This window comes from Astatotilapia calliptera, chromosome 20, assembly GCF_900246225.1.
Source record: "Astatotilapia calliptera chromosome 20, fAstCal1.2, whole genome shotgun sequence".
NCBI classification, from domain to species: Eukaryota; Metazoa; Chordata; class Actinopteri; order Cichliformes; family Cichlidae; genus Astatotilapia; species Astatotilapia calliptera.
Genome location: NC_039321.1, coordinates 935,001 through 951,376, shown reverse-complemented (window position 1 = coordinate 951,376; position 16,376 = coordinate 935,001). Strand labels below are relative to the sequence as shown.

The window sequence follows — 16,376 nt, the reverse complement described above, 5'->3', positions numbered from 1 at the left end:
CTGTGTGCTATCTATCAGACGCCAGCTTTCACGCGCCCTTATTTCCTCCCATCACGAAGACTGACCCCTCACTGCACCGCATTTACGTCGGTGGCTGCGGATCGCATCCAGAGCCGTTTGCAGGTTCGTCTGGGGCCTCTGACAGAAATCCGCTCAGTCGGATGCAGCACACCGGACCGTGTCCGGGCTGAATAATCTGCAGCAGCGAGCGTTCGGATTAAAGTCACTTCCTGTTTGGTTTGGGAAGTTGCCGTAATTTGATCACATGACTTCATAGCACATTACACATCATAACACAGACTGTATATAAAAGATGCTTGGTTAGCACAGACTGTGTGGAAGCATCACACATACACAGAATAACATCCAATCACAATCCTGGAATCCTGGAGCTCCGCCTTCTTGGTCTGTTAGTACAGTGTTAGCCATGTTATCGGTCACATGATGTCATTAAACATTGAGTTTTTACTGCCTGTGTTCCTCAATAATTCGTTGTATGAATACGTGCGTTTGATTTTACATACTTCAGCTGCACTTCCATGTTTATTTGTACTGGAAGGTTTCAACAGACTCACTGCTGCCTCTGCTGGGCGTCAGAGGAACTGCAGGAATATAAATAAAATGGAGTTGTTAGAATTAGGCCACACTCACATCATTTCATTAAATATTTATTCTTTAAATGCTCAAATGTTTCTGACGTCTGTGTGGTGGCCCTTTGGGGGACTGCGATCCTCATATTGGACACCAGTGTGCTGCAGCTTGACTTCATGAGTCACCCTGTGGGTGTGTTTGTAACGGCGGACTGACACCTGAACACCGGAACGTGTTGCGGCTGTCAGGTGAGTTTCAGATGCATCTGCTTCTGTTCCTGTGACGTCACAAAAGCTAAAACTTCCAAAGCAGGTGGGACACGTGGTCATCCCGGGTGTCCCGGGACAGGATGGAGACCCAGCACACACACACACCTCCCTCCTCTTTCGCTCTCACGCACACACCTGCGGGGCTCCTCCCCCTCGGTTTGCAGGTGTGTGAGCAGCAGGAGGTGCGCAGAGCTCCGAACCCGATCCTCCGCGCTGTGCTCCGGTGCTCGACCCGCATAGCCTCGGTTTCCGTTTGCGCACTCCCGCAGCCGCCGAGCGCGTCCCGCCGCTCGGAGCCGAACAAACCGGTTCCTCCGGTCCGCCCGCCGGCGGGGCGGGATGTTTCCGGAGAGGGGCAGGCGCGAGCGGCAGGCGCGTGCGTGCTGGAGGACGCATTTCGGTGAGAGCGACGGGCCGCGGCGGGGACAGACCTGCGCGTGCCGGGATGGAGAGCTGCTGCCGCGCGTGTTTGCCGTGCTGCTCGTGCCTCTGGGACCGGATATGGCCCGGCCTCCGGTACCCCGGGCCCCGCGACCACGTCATCGCCAACCCGGCGGCGCACGCGGCCGAGATCCGCACCGTGTCCGGGGACATCCGCGTCCCCGCGCCCAAGAAGCGGCCCGCGCAGCTGTACGCGGCGCTCTTCGACTTCGAGGCCCGCAGCGACGACGAGCTGACGGTTAAGGAGGGCGACAAGCTGTCGGTGATCGAGAAGCGCGGAGACTACGTGCTGGCCAAGAAGCTCACCGGGAGCCTGGAGTCCGGCCTCGTCCCCGCCAACTACGTGGCTCTGCTGCAGGACGAGTTCGCCAAACACAAGTGAGTGACACACACACACACACACACACACACACACACAGGGGCGACCCCGCAGCTCGGAGTGATGGCGTCGACTGCTGAATGGAGTTAGGACGTCAGTGTGAACTTGAGCACGTTGACGGTCGTTTAAATGAATGAAACTTTGAGTTTTCAGATGAGTTTCACTCAGAGCTTTGGCTGCATGTTTGTTGATGTGCAGCAGCAGATATTTAATCTGGAGTCAGTCTGTGTGCTGCAGAGAGAAACAGACTCCTCAAGATAAAAGCTGACAGTGAGACCGAAACTCCTGATGCTGGTCCCAGCTCTGGTCCCAGCTCTGATGGGACACCATGAGGCTTGTTTTGGGCTTCCTCCAAAACTCCGACAGCCTCAGTGTCCCTGCAGCTTACAGAAAATGACATTTCAGGCTCTTAAAGACTAAAATTGATACTAAACAAGAAACTCTTTGTAAATTTGTTGGACAGATCTGAGAGTTTGAGGTTTTTCTGGTTTGGTTCAGGCTCTGAGTCTGAGGTAAAGTTAGGGCGGGGCCACAGTGACAGGTGACTGTGAAAATATTAGTCACATAATAAGATCCACCTAAAATTAGCCCACACCTTTCCACCTGACGCTGATGACGCACCGTGGGCCGTCTCCCAGTGTGCGTCCTGTCACTCTCCGGGACCTGTTTTGTTTTCCTTTCAGGCGCTGAGGGCCGGACACGGGAAACTACAGCCGTGTATTTTTCCGTGTTTTTCCCTGCTGTCAGAAATGCTGCAGAGGTGCTGAGTAGCCAAAGACTCAAACCCTAAACAGGACAGAGTGATGCCATTTCATGTCCAAAGGGTCAAAGGTCAAGTGCAAATGGGTGCTTTTTAAAGAATAACAGAGTGGATCTGTTATTGGTAGAACTGGTGTCATGTGACTGCTTTCACACGTCAAAGTGACGTAAGTGTGGCGTGGAGCTGTGGGTGGGGCTTCAGCACAGTGAGCAGTCAGCAGAAGAAGTTTTCAGCATGTTCTTCCTGTCATGTGATGGCATTTGTCTCCGCCCATCAGAGACACAACATGAACTCTTACTGAGAGCAGCTTAACCCTCATCCTGCTGCGTGCCCGTGGGTGCTCTGTAGTCAGACGTCAGCTGACCCTCCAAATGTTCCTGCCGTTTTCGACCCCATTTCTCCCGATTACATCCCTGAAAGCTAAAAAGTTTCGAGACTTTGTGTGCAGAGGAATGAAAAGCACGGTCCCGGCGTTCAGACAAAGTCAGGTGTGAATGTCTGAAGGTATCCGGCCCACGGCTGCAGGTGCTCCATTATTCATACACCTGCAGCTGAGCTCTGTGTGCGTCACCTTCGGTGTGAACGCTGCCGACCCAGCAGTGACTGCGTTTGTCTGACAGCAGAACAAGAGGACGAGTCGGGCTGCTGAAGTTTGGACTCATCCAAAGTCTGCAGAGCATCACAGCCCAGCTCGCACATCTGGACCCTTTAACAACCCCAGGAATGTTCATCACGATCTCAGAATCATCAGAGGGAAAATGAAGCCACGTTTTCAGACGAATATACCAAAAGACTAAAGTGTCCTCTGCTAAATGAAGCAATCCAGACGCGCGGTTCAGATTTCCAGCTTTAATGAAGCATTAACAAACATTTCATTTATTCATTTCAGCCTTTATATTCCCTCATTCGTCCAGTCTCACACGCTCAAACCTGATTGGATGTAAGGATGAGTAACCCGCACACAGGCAGGCGTGGGTTTCTCCACTGTGAGGCTTTCTCAGCTCTGCAGTGCAGCTGCTTTCAGGTGCTGCGGGTTTTGTGGGTCTTTATGCCCTCAGTTTTGTCTTTAGGGAGTTTGAGCATGCTCAGTTAGGCTGGGGATCTTTCTTTGGGCACGGTGCAGCTGAGTGTTTCAGTATCTGACTTATTTTGCTTTTATGAGAATGGAAAGTGCCTGTGCAGAACTTCAGCTTTGTGATCTGAGCTGGAATCATGTTCAGCTGCATCAAAGTCAAATCCATTTTCATAACCATCATGATTCAGAGCTTTGGATCGCTTCCTTTCCTGCTCCGTTCACCCAGTTTCACCCCTTTCCTGTCTACTCTGCCCACCTGTCTGTGCCCGAGTGTTAATTGTGCATTTTCAGATGCTTCCTTTTTCCAGCCTTTCATGACCTTCTTTTCTACTTTGAGCGTCATATCAAGATTTCCAAGCACAGCTATCAAATGCAAATTCCTTTATCTCCTTAACTTGCTGGGAAATGACGTGGAAGCAGGCCACGCCTCCTTAGAAACACTTATCAGTTACTTTAAGCCTGTGAACGTGAACAGGAAGGCAGTTTGACTTTTAACACCCACTAAAATTCACCTGAGAATATCTGACCTAACATATGATAAGAATCTGGCGTTGTTATGTAATCTAAATCCATCCTCCTTTGGATGAGAGGGCGGAGCATGAAATTACCAGCTAATGCTATGTAGCTCAGTTAGCATGAAACCTGCTCGTCGGCGCTCCGGAACATCCAAATAAAATCCGAAACTGGAGCCTTATTTGTACAGTGACCTCACAGCAGCCATGTTATTGGTCACATGATGTCATCAATAAAGGCTCCAACAGCACAAACACACGTCCAGCTCAACCTAGCAGCTACAGCCACCTGTGTCTCTATCCACCTGTCAGAGGCCACGCCCCCTAACAATGCAGACTTAATATAATGTAAACATAGGCGACTTTTAAAAACATGCTCCTCCGTACAGGTGTCACGTGGGAGGACCAATCAGTGTGTATCAGGCTGTAAACATGCTTATCTCTGCTGGACTCACTGCTGCCTCTGCTGGACGGCACAGGAACTGCAGGTTTTATTTTTCAGCTGTTTGGAAAATGGTGCAGGTGAATCTTTTTACAAAACGTGCACATGAACCATGTAAACCTGAAACCAGGAAATGTTTGGTGTTCCTACTTTTTTGTCATTTCTAGCAGAAACGAATGATGGGTGAGTCAGTAATGAGCTCTGATGTCTTTCCCCCACAGCATCATTAAACTCTGGTTTACAAACCTGTTGCTGCTCGAGTTTGAGCTGGTTTCAGTGAAACCCGAGCATCGTGCCGCTCGGACCCGCCCTCTCTGATAACTTAAAGTAAATACAGGCGGGTTTGTCTGGGCAAACGGGCGGGACCGCACGGCTCCGTCTGTCAGACTGACCGGGCGTCACGTGTGTGCTTTTGTTCTTGTATGGCTTCACGTGTGACGCATTCTTCATGTCTGTCTCTTCCTTTCCTTCTCTCTCTCCATCCACTCCCTCCCTCCCATCATCCCGCCCACTCCGTCTCTGTGCAGGTGGTACTACGGGAACATAAACCGTGGGAAAGCGGAGAAGCTGCTGCTCGCCTCCCAAAACAAAGATGGCGCCTTCCTGGTTCGCATCAGTGAGAGTCACAGTGACGAGTACACTATCTCTGGTGAGTGAGCACTTCGTGGTGACCTCTGACCTCTTACAGACAAACTGCCTGATGTATAAAAAGTTACAGTTGGAGGAGAAGACGCCACGAGTACACAGCAGTCTGCCTTTAAAGGAAACTCGTGGGCGTCGACATGATTCTGGCCTGAGGACGCCACAGCCGGGGTCATTGGCCGGGCTGCGGACAGGAAAACAACAACCAATCATCTCCCAGTCTCAGTCAGATCCTCCCAGTAAAAGAGCCACGTTATTGTTGAAAACACAGACCAAACCAAACTGAACCATCTCACCGTAAAGTGACCCAACCAAGCTTCTTCCCTCAGAAACGCGTCCGTCAGAGGCCAGCAGAGAGTCGGCGAAGGTCTCCGTTTAAAGTACTTTCTAACACTCGAGGATTAAAAATGTAAAAGACTGGTTGGAACAGAGCTGATTTAAGCAGCTGCTGCAGGACTTTAATAACGTTTAATTTATTCACATTTATCAGTCCAGACCTGCCTCACACTCATTTATAACTGTGTAATAAGCAAGCTATCTGTAAGTGGAAGCTGCTGCATGTCTCCTCCTCCGCTCCTGTCGTGTTCCCCATCCATCACCTCCTCCTGCCCTCCTCAGCACTGCTGTCAGTGAAGGTCTGCAGCCAGCTGTGATTGGTTGGTTCCTCAGTATGAGGTCATTCCTCGAACCGCTTTTATCGCATTACGATGAAGGCAGATGTTTTTTACTTGCAGCTGATTGTTTTGTGTCTGAATGGAGACTGATGAGAGTTCCACACACGATGGCCTGGTTAAGACCAGTAGGCAGAGGTCAGGTGTGTTCAGGGGCATTTAAATCCCAGTAGTTTGGTAACAGAGCTGATATGAGGGCCGGGTTGGCTCTGAATGCCAGTCAGGGACCGGTCTGGGACTAATCAGGGGCTGGTCTGGGACTAATCTGGGACCGGTCTGGGACTGGTCTGGGACTAATCAGGGACCGGTCTGGGACTGGTCTGGCACTAATCAGGGACCGGTCTGGGACTAATCAGGGACCGGTTTGGGACTGGTCTGGGACTAATCAGGGACCGGTCTGGGACCGGTCTGGGACTAATCTGGGACCGGTCTGGGACTAATCTGGGACCGGTCTGGGACTAATCTGGGACCGGTCTGGGACTGGTCTGGCACTAATCAGGGACCGGTCTGGGACTAATCAGGGACCGGTCTGGGACTGGTCTGGGACTAATCAGGGGCCGGTCTGGGACTGGTCTGGGACTAATCAGGGACCGGTCTGGGACCGGTCTGGCACTAATCAGGGACCGGTCTGGGACCGGTCTGGCACTAATCAGGGACCGGTCTGGGACTAATCAGGGGCTGGTCTGGCACTAATCAGGGACCGGTCTGGGACTAATCAGGGACCGGTCTGGGACTGGTCTGGGACTAATCAGGGACTGATTTTTTTTATTGTTAAGCTGTGTGACGCCGTCTTTTCCATAAGGCAGAAGTGGAATTTCTAGAAGCAGGTAAACATGTCTGCTGTATTCACTGTGTGAGTCTGACAGTGTCACACGTCTGCTGTGTGATGTGTGGATGTTTTGGGTGTGCAGAGGTCCACTCGCCGGACCGGTCTGACAGCAAAGGGACTCTTTGTGTGTCTGCTGTTCCTTTGTTTGCTTTTCAGCCACCTTAATGAAAGGTGGATGATGTCACTTTAGACTCCGCCCCCAGCTCAGCTGTCCCAGGCAGGGCCATGACCCACAGTGGCTTAAAGTAAACATAAAACGATTAATGTTACAGTCAGAGTTTTTACTTGTATGAAATAAATTAGATTGTGTTTGCTTTATTCTGATTGGACACGAGGAGCCAGGTAGACTCTCACCTTTCCAGCTGGAACACTAAGCTGATGTGTCGGCTCCTAAAACTCTGAAGAAACAACATGAAAAAACAACGTGGGCCCGTTCTCCTTCTCTTACTTCCTGTCTTATAAGTCACATGTTCGTACTGAGCACGAGCAGTTTCAGAGCTCAGTGTATGTTTAGTAACCGCTGTGAACCCTGCGGCGCAGACTGCAGCCGTCCTCTTCCCATCATCCACACTTCCTTTAGGTTATACGTCCATTAGAAAACACTGCATACATTTCTGTGCAGCTGACAGCAGGTACATGTCTGTGAAGCCCAACTAATATTAAAGATGACACATACACACTCACAGATCAGCAGAACCAGTTTAGTGGACAGAGACTGGTGTATGACTGCGCAGTAACCGCTGATTCTTGTGCCGGAGCTCAGAGATGCTGTTCCTGCTCCGCTCTGTGGGTTTAATGTCACAGGTGTGTCAGCAAACCCGGAACGCTAACGTCCGGTCTGTGGAAAACACTCTGGAAGCACTGAGGAGCGGCAGGAAAGGGTTACCCCTTTAACTGGAACACCACTACTTCACAGCCTGTTTATGGAGTGGTGAGACAGTTCTTCATGTAAAGAAGGATTATTTTGGACTGTGACTGATGCACAGCTCTTCTGTTAGAGTCCAGAGGTAAAATAGGAAGCTGCGAGTAAACAGAGTAGTTCAGCTTTAGCAGCTCATTGGTTGTTTCTGTGATGTGCATGAGCTCGCTGCGCTCTCAGAGCCACAGCAGCTCTCTAATCAGGATTAGGTGCTGGAGGATTTCTGGGATTTGTGGCCTTGAAGTTATTGTTACTGCGTCCTCCAGCTCGGCTCTTTCTTCTCTGTCTCCACATCTGCAGCTTTTCCTCTCCATCCTCTACCTTTCCCCCCCGCCCCCCTTCAAGGTCCTTTCGGTCCCAGGGGGACGATGCTGCAGTTAGATGCTCAGTTTTCACTGTGCTAGTCTTGCTGAAATATGCATCATCAGGGCTCTGCACACAGCAGAGTGGAGCACAGCAAAGCTCAGTCACACATATAAAAACGTGTTCGTCTTCCTGGATGCCAGTACATGTAACACTGCTGCATATGTGTGCATGTGCAGCCAGTGCTGCAGAGCATGTCCACAGTTTCATAACAGTGAAAATCAGGAGGGTTTGAGTATTAAAAACGATCCTGTATCATTAACCTGTTTTTTCATGTTTAATTATGACTCCATATATATATATTACACTGGAGGAAGCAGAAAGCTTAACTGGCGAGCATGAATGAAGGTAACTGTGTGTCTTCCTGGAGTCTGATGCTGTGGTCGAGCTCGTGTGCCGACATCCCCCCTGAGCGAGTCCTGGTGAGCCCTGAAAGCTGCATGTTTGGCCTCACGGCTGATGCAAAAATATCTGCAGAGATCACCGACTGTGCTCAACCTTTCCCCTTCAGGTTACTCTGCTGCACGTGCTCAGATGGCCATCGTCAGAGCCTCGTTAATGTCTGTTTCCTTCCACCAATCAAACATGGCGCTCATCACGTTACGTTAAGCAGTACTTACACTTTTTTTTTTCTTTTTTTTTTTGCCTGTCCCGTTTGGCTCTTTTGCATCAGAATTGTTGTCTAAAGGCAAAGAAAGATGCCCAACGGATTTACTTTACCAAACTGACCATCCCAGCCTTGCCGTAATGGTCCATTTGATTCACCTTTTATTGTTTATTTTATTTTCACTTACTGAATACGGGACAGACTTGACTGGGGGAAAGAAGGGGAGAAAGAAAGAGGGAAAGAGAAACAGCTGAGAAGAGGGACGGGGGAGAAGGGCAAAAAACAAAAACCAACAGAATGAGCAGAAAAAAAAGAAGAAAAAAATGCATCTATCAATCACCTGGATCACCTGCTGAGAAAGAAAAAAGAAAACAAGCAGAAGAGAACAAGAGTAATAGAATAAACAACATCACAATGATATATGGGAATATGACAGTAAATACTAAATGTTAAACATTATTGTGCAGCACATAAGATCAACAGAACACAGTGTGCTTTGAGGTAGGAGCCAAAAAGGGTGTAGTTTGTGGGTGTGATCACCCGTGTGTACACCTGTGAGCATGGACGCGCTTGTTTTTTGTTTTTTAAAAGGTTCCTTCATGTAATGATCTGCTAGAGGGTGTGGGGGGGCCACAGCCCCGTCCTCCAGGGCGTGAAGCAGGTATGGAGGAGATCAAAACTCCAGACATCCAGAGGCCCCCAGAACACAAGAGACCAAGGAAGACCAACAGAGGGGCAGCTGCGCCACTGTCCCAGTAAGAGCTGAGGAGAGTCCCAGATGAGGGCTCACTCAGCAGCCGCGGAGCAGAAGCCAGGGGGAGTTGCAGTGACGCGCCCGTGAGCTCCGCCGGCAGCCAGCCGTGCCTGAGTGACCGAGCCCCAGGCCGAGAGGCCGGGGGCACCCCACCTCCGAAGTGGCCCGAGCGAGCCCCAGGCTCCAGGCCCCGATAAGCGGCCGCCAAGGAGTGAGCCGGTGTGTACCTGGACGCCCATCCCTGGACACAAAGAACCACCAACGCACCGATGTCTGAGGGAGTCCGCCACTGGCAGGGGAAGTGGTGGTAGGGGGAGATAGGCCTCCAAACCTTGGAGGGCCTGAGATGTCCCCAGAGAGGTGGCGTCTGATACCCAACCTGACATATAGACACAGACATACAGGCACACACAGACACAAACATCCATTCCCACCCTCATGCTCTCATATGCACTTACTCCACACTCACCCAACGTGGAGACAGACATAAAGAGACGTTGTACACACGATCACACTCCCCAAGCGTACTCTACAAACCGGGTCTAGGTGCCCCCGCCCCTGGAGGGGGGAACTGCACCCAGACCCAGGTGGTGTTACCCTTTTCCCTGCGGTGGGGGGAGGCAGACCACCCCGACTCCGCAGCAGCAGGGAGGCCCCACACTCCAGACCGCAGTCGGACGGTCAACTCCTCCTCCTAGCCCCCCCTGCTCCAGCAGGTCGCAGAGAACGGGGGTGAGAGAAGACTCCAAACCTCCCTCCACCCGCTCATTGTAATGTTGATGCATGTGTGTTCTAAGGTGCAATTAAAACCCAGGAGGGCATGGAGCTACCTGCCAGAGAGCAGTACTTACACCTGACGGCACACAGCTCAAACCTTCCTGACCCTCGACCTCATCACTGCTATCAGCTGATTCTTTGGGGGTAGAAGGCGGGACATCTGCCATATTTCCTGAATCGGCAGATCCTGTGAGTGACGCGTGTCTCTGTCTGTTAAATGAAGGAGTCTGTGAGGAATAATCGATCCCTGTGAGGAGCTCCTGTGCTCAGGAGAAACAGTGAAGGCTCCAGGCAGCTCATCACTTCATGCTTTTCACCTCACTGTTTTATGGGCTGGTTTTGAACTGTGCAGGTACAGCTGACTTTACATGTCATAGCCTGCTGTTACCTGTGGATGAGTTGACCGTCTGAAGCTTGAAGAGGCTCTTCAGCCATCGTTCATACAGGATCAAATGTATAAAAGAATAAGTCCAGTAGGCCTCTTTAGTCAGACCCTGTGTTTGCAGGTTTTATTATTCGGACCAACAGCGCTGCCTCTAAATGCCAGAAACTCGTCTTTGCCTCACAGTAAATTTACTCCCATCGTGAGTGCAGTTAAAGCACCCAGGATCTCTTCTATGTCCCATTGGTCTCGGAGTATAAGTAAAAACCTGATGATATAACCACATTAAGCTCCTCCCTCTGTGTTACAGCTCGGAGCGAGGGGAAAGTGTTCCACTTCCGGGTCCAGCGCTCCTCCATCGGAGCGTACCTCATCTCGGATAAGATCTCTTTCGCCACACTGGGAGAGCTCATCGCCTACTACCAGAAGAACTCTCGCAGCCTCGGCGTGCTGCTGGAGGAGCCATGCGCCCAGCAGGTAGGACTCTGAAACAAAAGCTTTTAGCTTCTCCTTGTGCCGGCTCCGACCTGCTGCGGGCAGGTCACCGTCGTTTACCTCGCAGGCTGAAACCTGATGGGCTTCGTTCTTGTTGGAGCTACAGCACATCTGTATTTTTCACACGTCGCTGCTACGAGGCTCCGCTTTACTTCTTTAAGTTACAGTCTTTATCTGACGCGATGACGAGGACGCGGACCAAAAACTGCTTTTAGTCGGAGAGCGAGCTTCGACCTGAAAAACGTAAACATGCTCAATCCTGGCCGTCCAGCTGTGGACGTTACATTTCTCTGTAACGTCTGTGTGGACAGAGCAGCTGCTCGCCACAGCATCCTCTGTCTGAAACCAGCAGCTCCTCCCCGTCTGATTGGCCCTTACATTTATGAAGATCCACCAGTGGAGCAGGTTCACTGTAACGACTGAGTTCACAACAATAGAAGTACACAAACATGAGCAGACTTCCAGCAGTCTGTATTCACGCCGTGCTGCATGAATATGTGTTAATGCTGAAAGTGTTTGTACGCACACGTCTGAGACTCATCAACTGTATAGAATTATAACATCATTATATGTAATAATATAGTAAATGTAATGATGTTATTATTATATTTACCAAAAACAGTAATAATATTAAAATAAAGGCCCAAGTAACAGGATGACAGACTGTATATAAACGATGGCCATCTTCCACCTTGGTTTTTTTAAATCTAGTTAGTAATGGTTTATATCTGCGTCATGTTCACACACGCTGTTACTGAAATGTTCGACACTAGACGCGCCGAGGCTTCGTTTTGACCTCATCACTCCCTGCAGCAGGTGTATTCATCGAGCAGTGAGGCTCAGGCTGTGGGGCAAAAACAAAGGGATCACATGACCGTGTAGACCAGGGGTGGCAACTCCAGGCCTGAAGGGCCGGCGTCCTGCAGGGCCGGCGTCCTGCAGGGCCGGCGTCCTGCAGGTTTTAGATCTGGGTCAGCACACCTGAATCACGTGATTAGTTCGTTACCAGGCTTCTGGACAACTTCAGACATGTTGAGGAGGTCAGACATTTAAATCAGCTGTGATGGATCACATCTAAAACCTGCAGGACGCCGGCCCTCGAGGCTTGGAGTTGCCCACCCCTGATGTATAACTGTGAGCCGCTGAGGACGCCACAGAAATGAGTGTAAAACGCAATCACACCATACCACGTTGCTTAGCAACATGTATTTTCCCCACACATGTTGATACCTGCTGTAACACGAGCCAGGCGACCTGTATGTGACCGATAAACACACTGGAGGCTGTGGCCACATAAAAAGATGAGTATTTAGTGCCAGAGGAACAGGTCACGATGTTGAGCGGGGCCACAGTGGAACCTGTGACCGTGCAGGGAGGGGAGCTGAACTGAGGGCCCACAGTGACCCGACCCCACCAACCAGTGACGCTAAAGAAAAAAGGATTTATTTTTAACATTAAAACCATTCCTCTATTGTTCTGTGTATTAACAGCAAGTCAAAGTCAAGTAATTACATCATCAAACATCTGCATCTAAGACCTCTGGAAGGGTCCGCAAAGATGGTCACGGCCAACATGACATCGTGCATTGGCTGCGTGAATGAGTAGCGTGATGCATGACCCGCAGGATGAGCTCTTCCTGCTTCTTGGAATCACAGGAATGCAGTCGCTGTGTTTTCTGTAGTCTCACCACAAACTGGTTTTTACTTTCATTTTAAACTTGAATGTTTAACCAACTCCCACAAGCACACCTGATTGGTGTGGCGTTACTTTTGTGCCACTGTTCTGAGCGCACGTAAAACAAATGTGCAAGTGTTGCATTTTGAGCGAAGAAAATTCATTCCTGCGTGCAAAACATGTGTTTCAGTGTTTGCTATTACACACACACACACAGACACACACACACACACACAGACACACAGGTCTGATTGGCTGTTCTGGTCTCCAATCAGCTCGAAATGAGGAAATGCAATATCCCAGAATCCATTTTGTCCAAAAGTCAAACGAGGCAGTGGCGGAGGAGCACAGAGTAGCGATTTGTTTATCGCCCACTTTGCGCCAGAAAGAGCATCCAAGTCTGTGATTGGCTGGTTTTGTGGCACAAATATAACTGTGTAGAGAAGAGTTGAGCGCGCACGGGCAGAAATGTTGAGAGCGCGAGCGACACATTGCGAGCGAGCGAAAGAGCAAAAACTGAGTGAGAGGGGCTGCTGGTGTGTGTGTGTGTGTGTGTGTGTGTGTGTGTGTGTGTGCATGTGTATGCGTGTGCTTGTGTGTGTGTGTGTGTGTGTGTGTGTGTGTGCATGTGTATGCGTGTGCTTGTGTGTGTGTGTGTGTGCTTGTGTGTGTGTGTGTGTGTGTGTGCGTGTGCATGTGTGTGTGTGTGTGTGCTTGTGTGTGTGTGTGTGTGTGTGTGCGTGTGCATGTGTATGCGTGTGCTTGTGTGTGTGTGTGTGTGTGTGTGTGTATGCGTGTGCTTGTGTGTGTGTGTGTGTGTGCGTGTGCATGTGTATGCGTGTGCTTGTGTGTGTGTGTGTGTGTGTGTGTGTGTATGCGTGTGCTTGTGTGTGTGTGTGTGTGTGTGTGTGTATAATAGCAAACACTGAAACACATGTTTTGCGCGCAGCAATGGATTTTGTTCACTCAAATTCAGCTTTTCTTCGCTTAAAATAAATTTCTGCTCAAAATGCAACGCTTCCACCTGCACATTTGTCGTGCGCTCAGAATAGTGGCACAAAAACAACGCCACAGATTGGTTGTTCCAGAAGCTCAGAGCTGAAAGCGGCTGGAGCGGTCCTCCTGACCTCTGACCTCTGAACTATAGTGCCTCATGTTACCGTTGGCTCCTCCGGCCCCTAACTCACACTTTGACAGTAAAGATGTTCCATAGACAAAACATGTTTGAAGTGTCATAAACAAAGTAAAGTATGTGGAAGAGTTTCAGAATAAAAGCATGCAGCAGTGTAATTATGTCATCTGTGAGCTGCAGTCTGTCTTCATGCCTCCTCAGTCTGGCGGGAGGCGATGGAGCGGAGCGCGCCAACGTTTCAGACCGCCACCGACCCCTCCTCCCCTCCCTGATGACATCAGCTGCTTCTGAGGTCTTGGCTCAGGTTAAATCGAAGCTCTGAAACAGATGCAGTGCAGACACAGGCGCCCCCTGCAGGCAGCAGGAGTCTCTGCAGCACTTTAAATCCGATGTGTTGTCTTCATTTGTTTAATGAACAGCAGATGGGACCAATGACTGACTATTAACAGCTTGGAGACCAAACCTTCATCCTGATTCTGAGCAGCACAACATCTCCTCACATTTGTGTCTTTACTTTTTAAATTCTCATAGGAGTAAAACCAGCCACCTCATTGGTCACTGAATAACTGTGGTCCACAAAAACACTTCAGTGTAGACACTGCTGCTTATTACTGGTCCATAAATGATTACCTTTACAGTCCAATGCTATCAACAACATGATTATAGCACAGTGAGGAAGCTTGAACGGGCCATCACAATCTCACCGTTTTCAAAATGCTGCCTGAAAAAGCAAACCCAGGAGTTAAAGAGGAGTTGGAGGAGATTAGGAAAGCACTTAATTTCATGTCTGATGAACTGAGCAAAGTGGCTAAACAACTAATATGCTACATGACCTATTGGATGAGATAAAACAACTAAAAAACTTGATAAAGGAGAAGGACAAGAAAACAGACAACTTGGAACAAAACACAAGAATGGATGACTTGGTCATAAGTGGACCGGAGATGCAACACCGAACCTCCGCCAGAGTAACGGCTGGCGGAGGTAAAGACGGTGAAGATGCCCCGGCAGAGGAGCTGCAAACGCTTGAACAGCCAGTGATAAAATTCCTTCAAACGAAGAATGTACGTATTCAGAGCCATCATATCGCAGCATGCCACACGCTCCCCAGAAAGACAGTAAAACGAAGCCAGCAATTATTCTTCGGTTTGTGAGTCGCAAAACAAAGATTGAGTTAAGCTAAAGGGGACCGGTGTGTATTTAAATGAACATTTAATGAAAAAGGCTGCTGAAAGACAGGCCACACGCTGAGAAAACGAACTTCCAAACGTTTAACGATGCAGAGCACAACACGCACGACCCTGAAAGTAACACCGACCCCGATAACCAAGAACAACAATAACACTTGTTCTATACACACGACCAATTCAGTATGAATGTTAAAATGGAAAATGCATCGGTCACACATTTCAACAGTAGAAGCCTGTATAAAAATTTACTCTAAAATTACAGAATGTTTAAGTAAGTTAAAGTTTAATATAATTTCAATATCAGAAACAATGAGAAAGTTAGTGAAATGAAAAGATATGAATTATTTACAATGAACAGGGTGAATAAAAAGGAGGCGTTGTCGCTTTATATGCAGATAAAGTTCTGATTGAATGCATGTCAAGCACCACAGATGACGTATTGGAATGTGTTGAAATCCATGTTGGAAAAGCTGACGATATAATTATAAGTTGCATTTATAGGACACCAGGATCATGCTTTGACACATTCAATGAAAAACTTGCTGCTATGTTTAGCAACCTAAATGATAAAGAAGTGCAAATAATTTGTGGTGATTTTAATATCGATTTGCTGAACCCAAATGTTCATCAGAAAACAGCAGATTTCATCAATGCAGTGTACAGTAACTGCCTTTTCCCTGTAATTACAAAACCTGAACAAAACCCAACACGAGTGAATCGTTTCTGTCGTGTTTATTTGCTGATGCTCTCGATCGGTACAACCAACGTCTGATTGTCAGTAAATTTATGAGAAACCTGCTGGAGTCTCTGTGCCGTTCATGAAACTGTCGCTGCTGTCCACATGCCGAGGCGTTGGTGCGTCTGCCTGAGAAGAACGAAAACGTGTTTTCGCGACGGTTTCTGGATCTCGATGCCACGCTGCAGGTTTGAATGGATGCACGTGAACGTTGTTCAGGTCCGTTAGCATCCAGAGCACGTGACTGACTGAGTGCAGTTTGAGTGGAGATGCTGCAGTAAGCAGCTGTCAGGCTCCGCCTCCCTGGTTAACGTGCGTTTCCCACCACGAGCCTTGTGTTTGTGGCTCAGCTCGTGCTGACGCGGCTCACCCTAAACTGCTGAGTCAGATGATGTTTGATTACTCGGTGTTTAAGGAAATGCGAGTGTGGACTCACCGTGTTGTCTCTGTGCAGCGGGAGCTGTTCGACATGGAGCCGTGGGAGAGGCCCAGAGAGGAGTTCAGGCTCCAGAGGAAACTGGGAGAAGGTCACTTTGGGGAGGTGTGGGAGGCTTTCTGGACCACAGAGAAGAAGAAGGTGGCCATAAAGACGCTCAAACAAGGTAAGCCTGTGAAAGAGCATCAGTCAGACTGGAGCTTTAACTTAAACCGCTGAGTCGTATTTGTGGACCTGAGTGGGTACAAACTGCATGCGTCGTGTTTGCTGGGTTCAGGTTAACGCTGCGTATCTGTGAGG

The 16,376-nt window shown here is 49.3% G+C and overlaps 1 protein-coding gene across 1 annotated transcript in view; it reads left to right on the top strand.

Annotated features, from left to right (window-relative positions):
- Positions 1 to 1,236: 1,236 nt before the first annotated feature.
- The window catches only part of srms (src-related kinase lacking C-terminal regulatory tyrosine and N-terminal myristylation sites), a 21,968-nt gene continuing 6,828 nt past the window's right edge, over positions 1,237 to 16,376 (top strand). The window contains exons 1-4 of the mRNA XM_026154958.1: positions 1,237 to 1,679; positions 4,997 to 5,118; positions 10,724 to 10,890; positions 16,095 to 16,242. Coding sequence (XP_026010743.1) covers positions 1,306 to 1,679; positions 4,997 to 5,118; positions 10,724 to 10,890; positions 16,095 to 16,242 — 811 coding nt within the window. The 5' untranslated portion in view covers positions 1,237 to 1,305. The remainder of the gene's footprint in view (positions 1,680 to 4,996; positions 5,119 to 10,723; positions 10,891 to 16,094; positions 16,243 to 16,376) is intronic.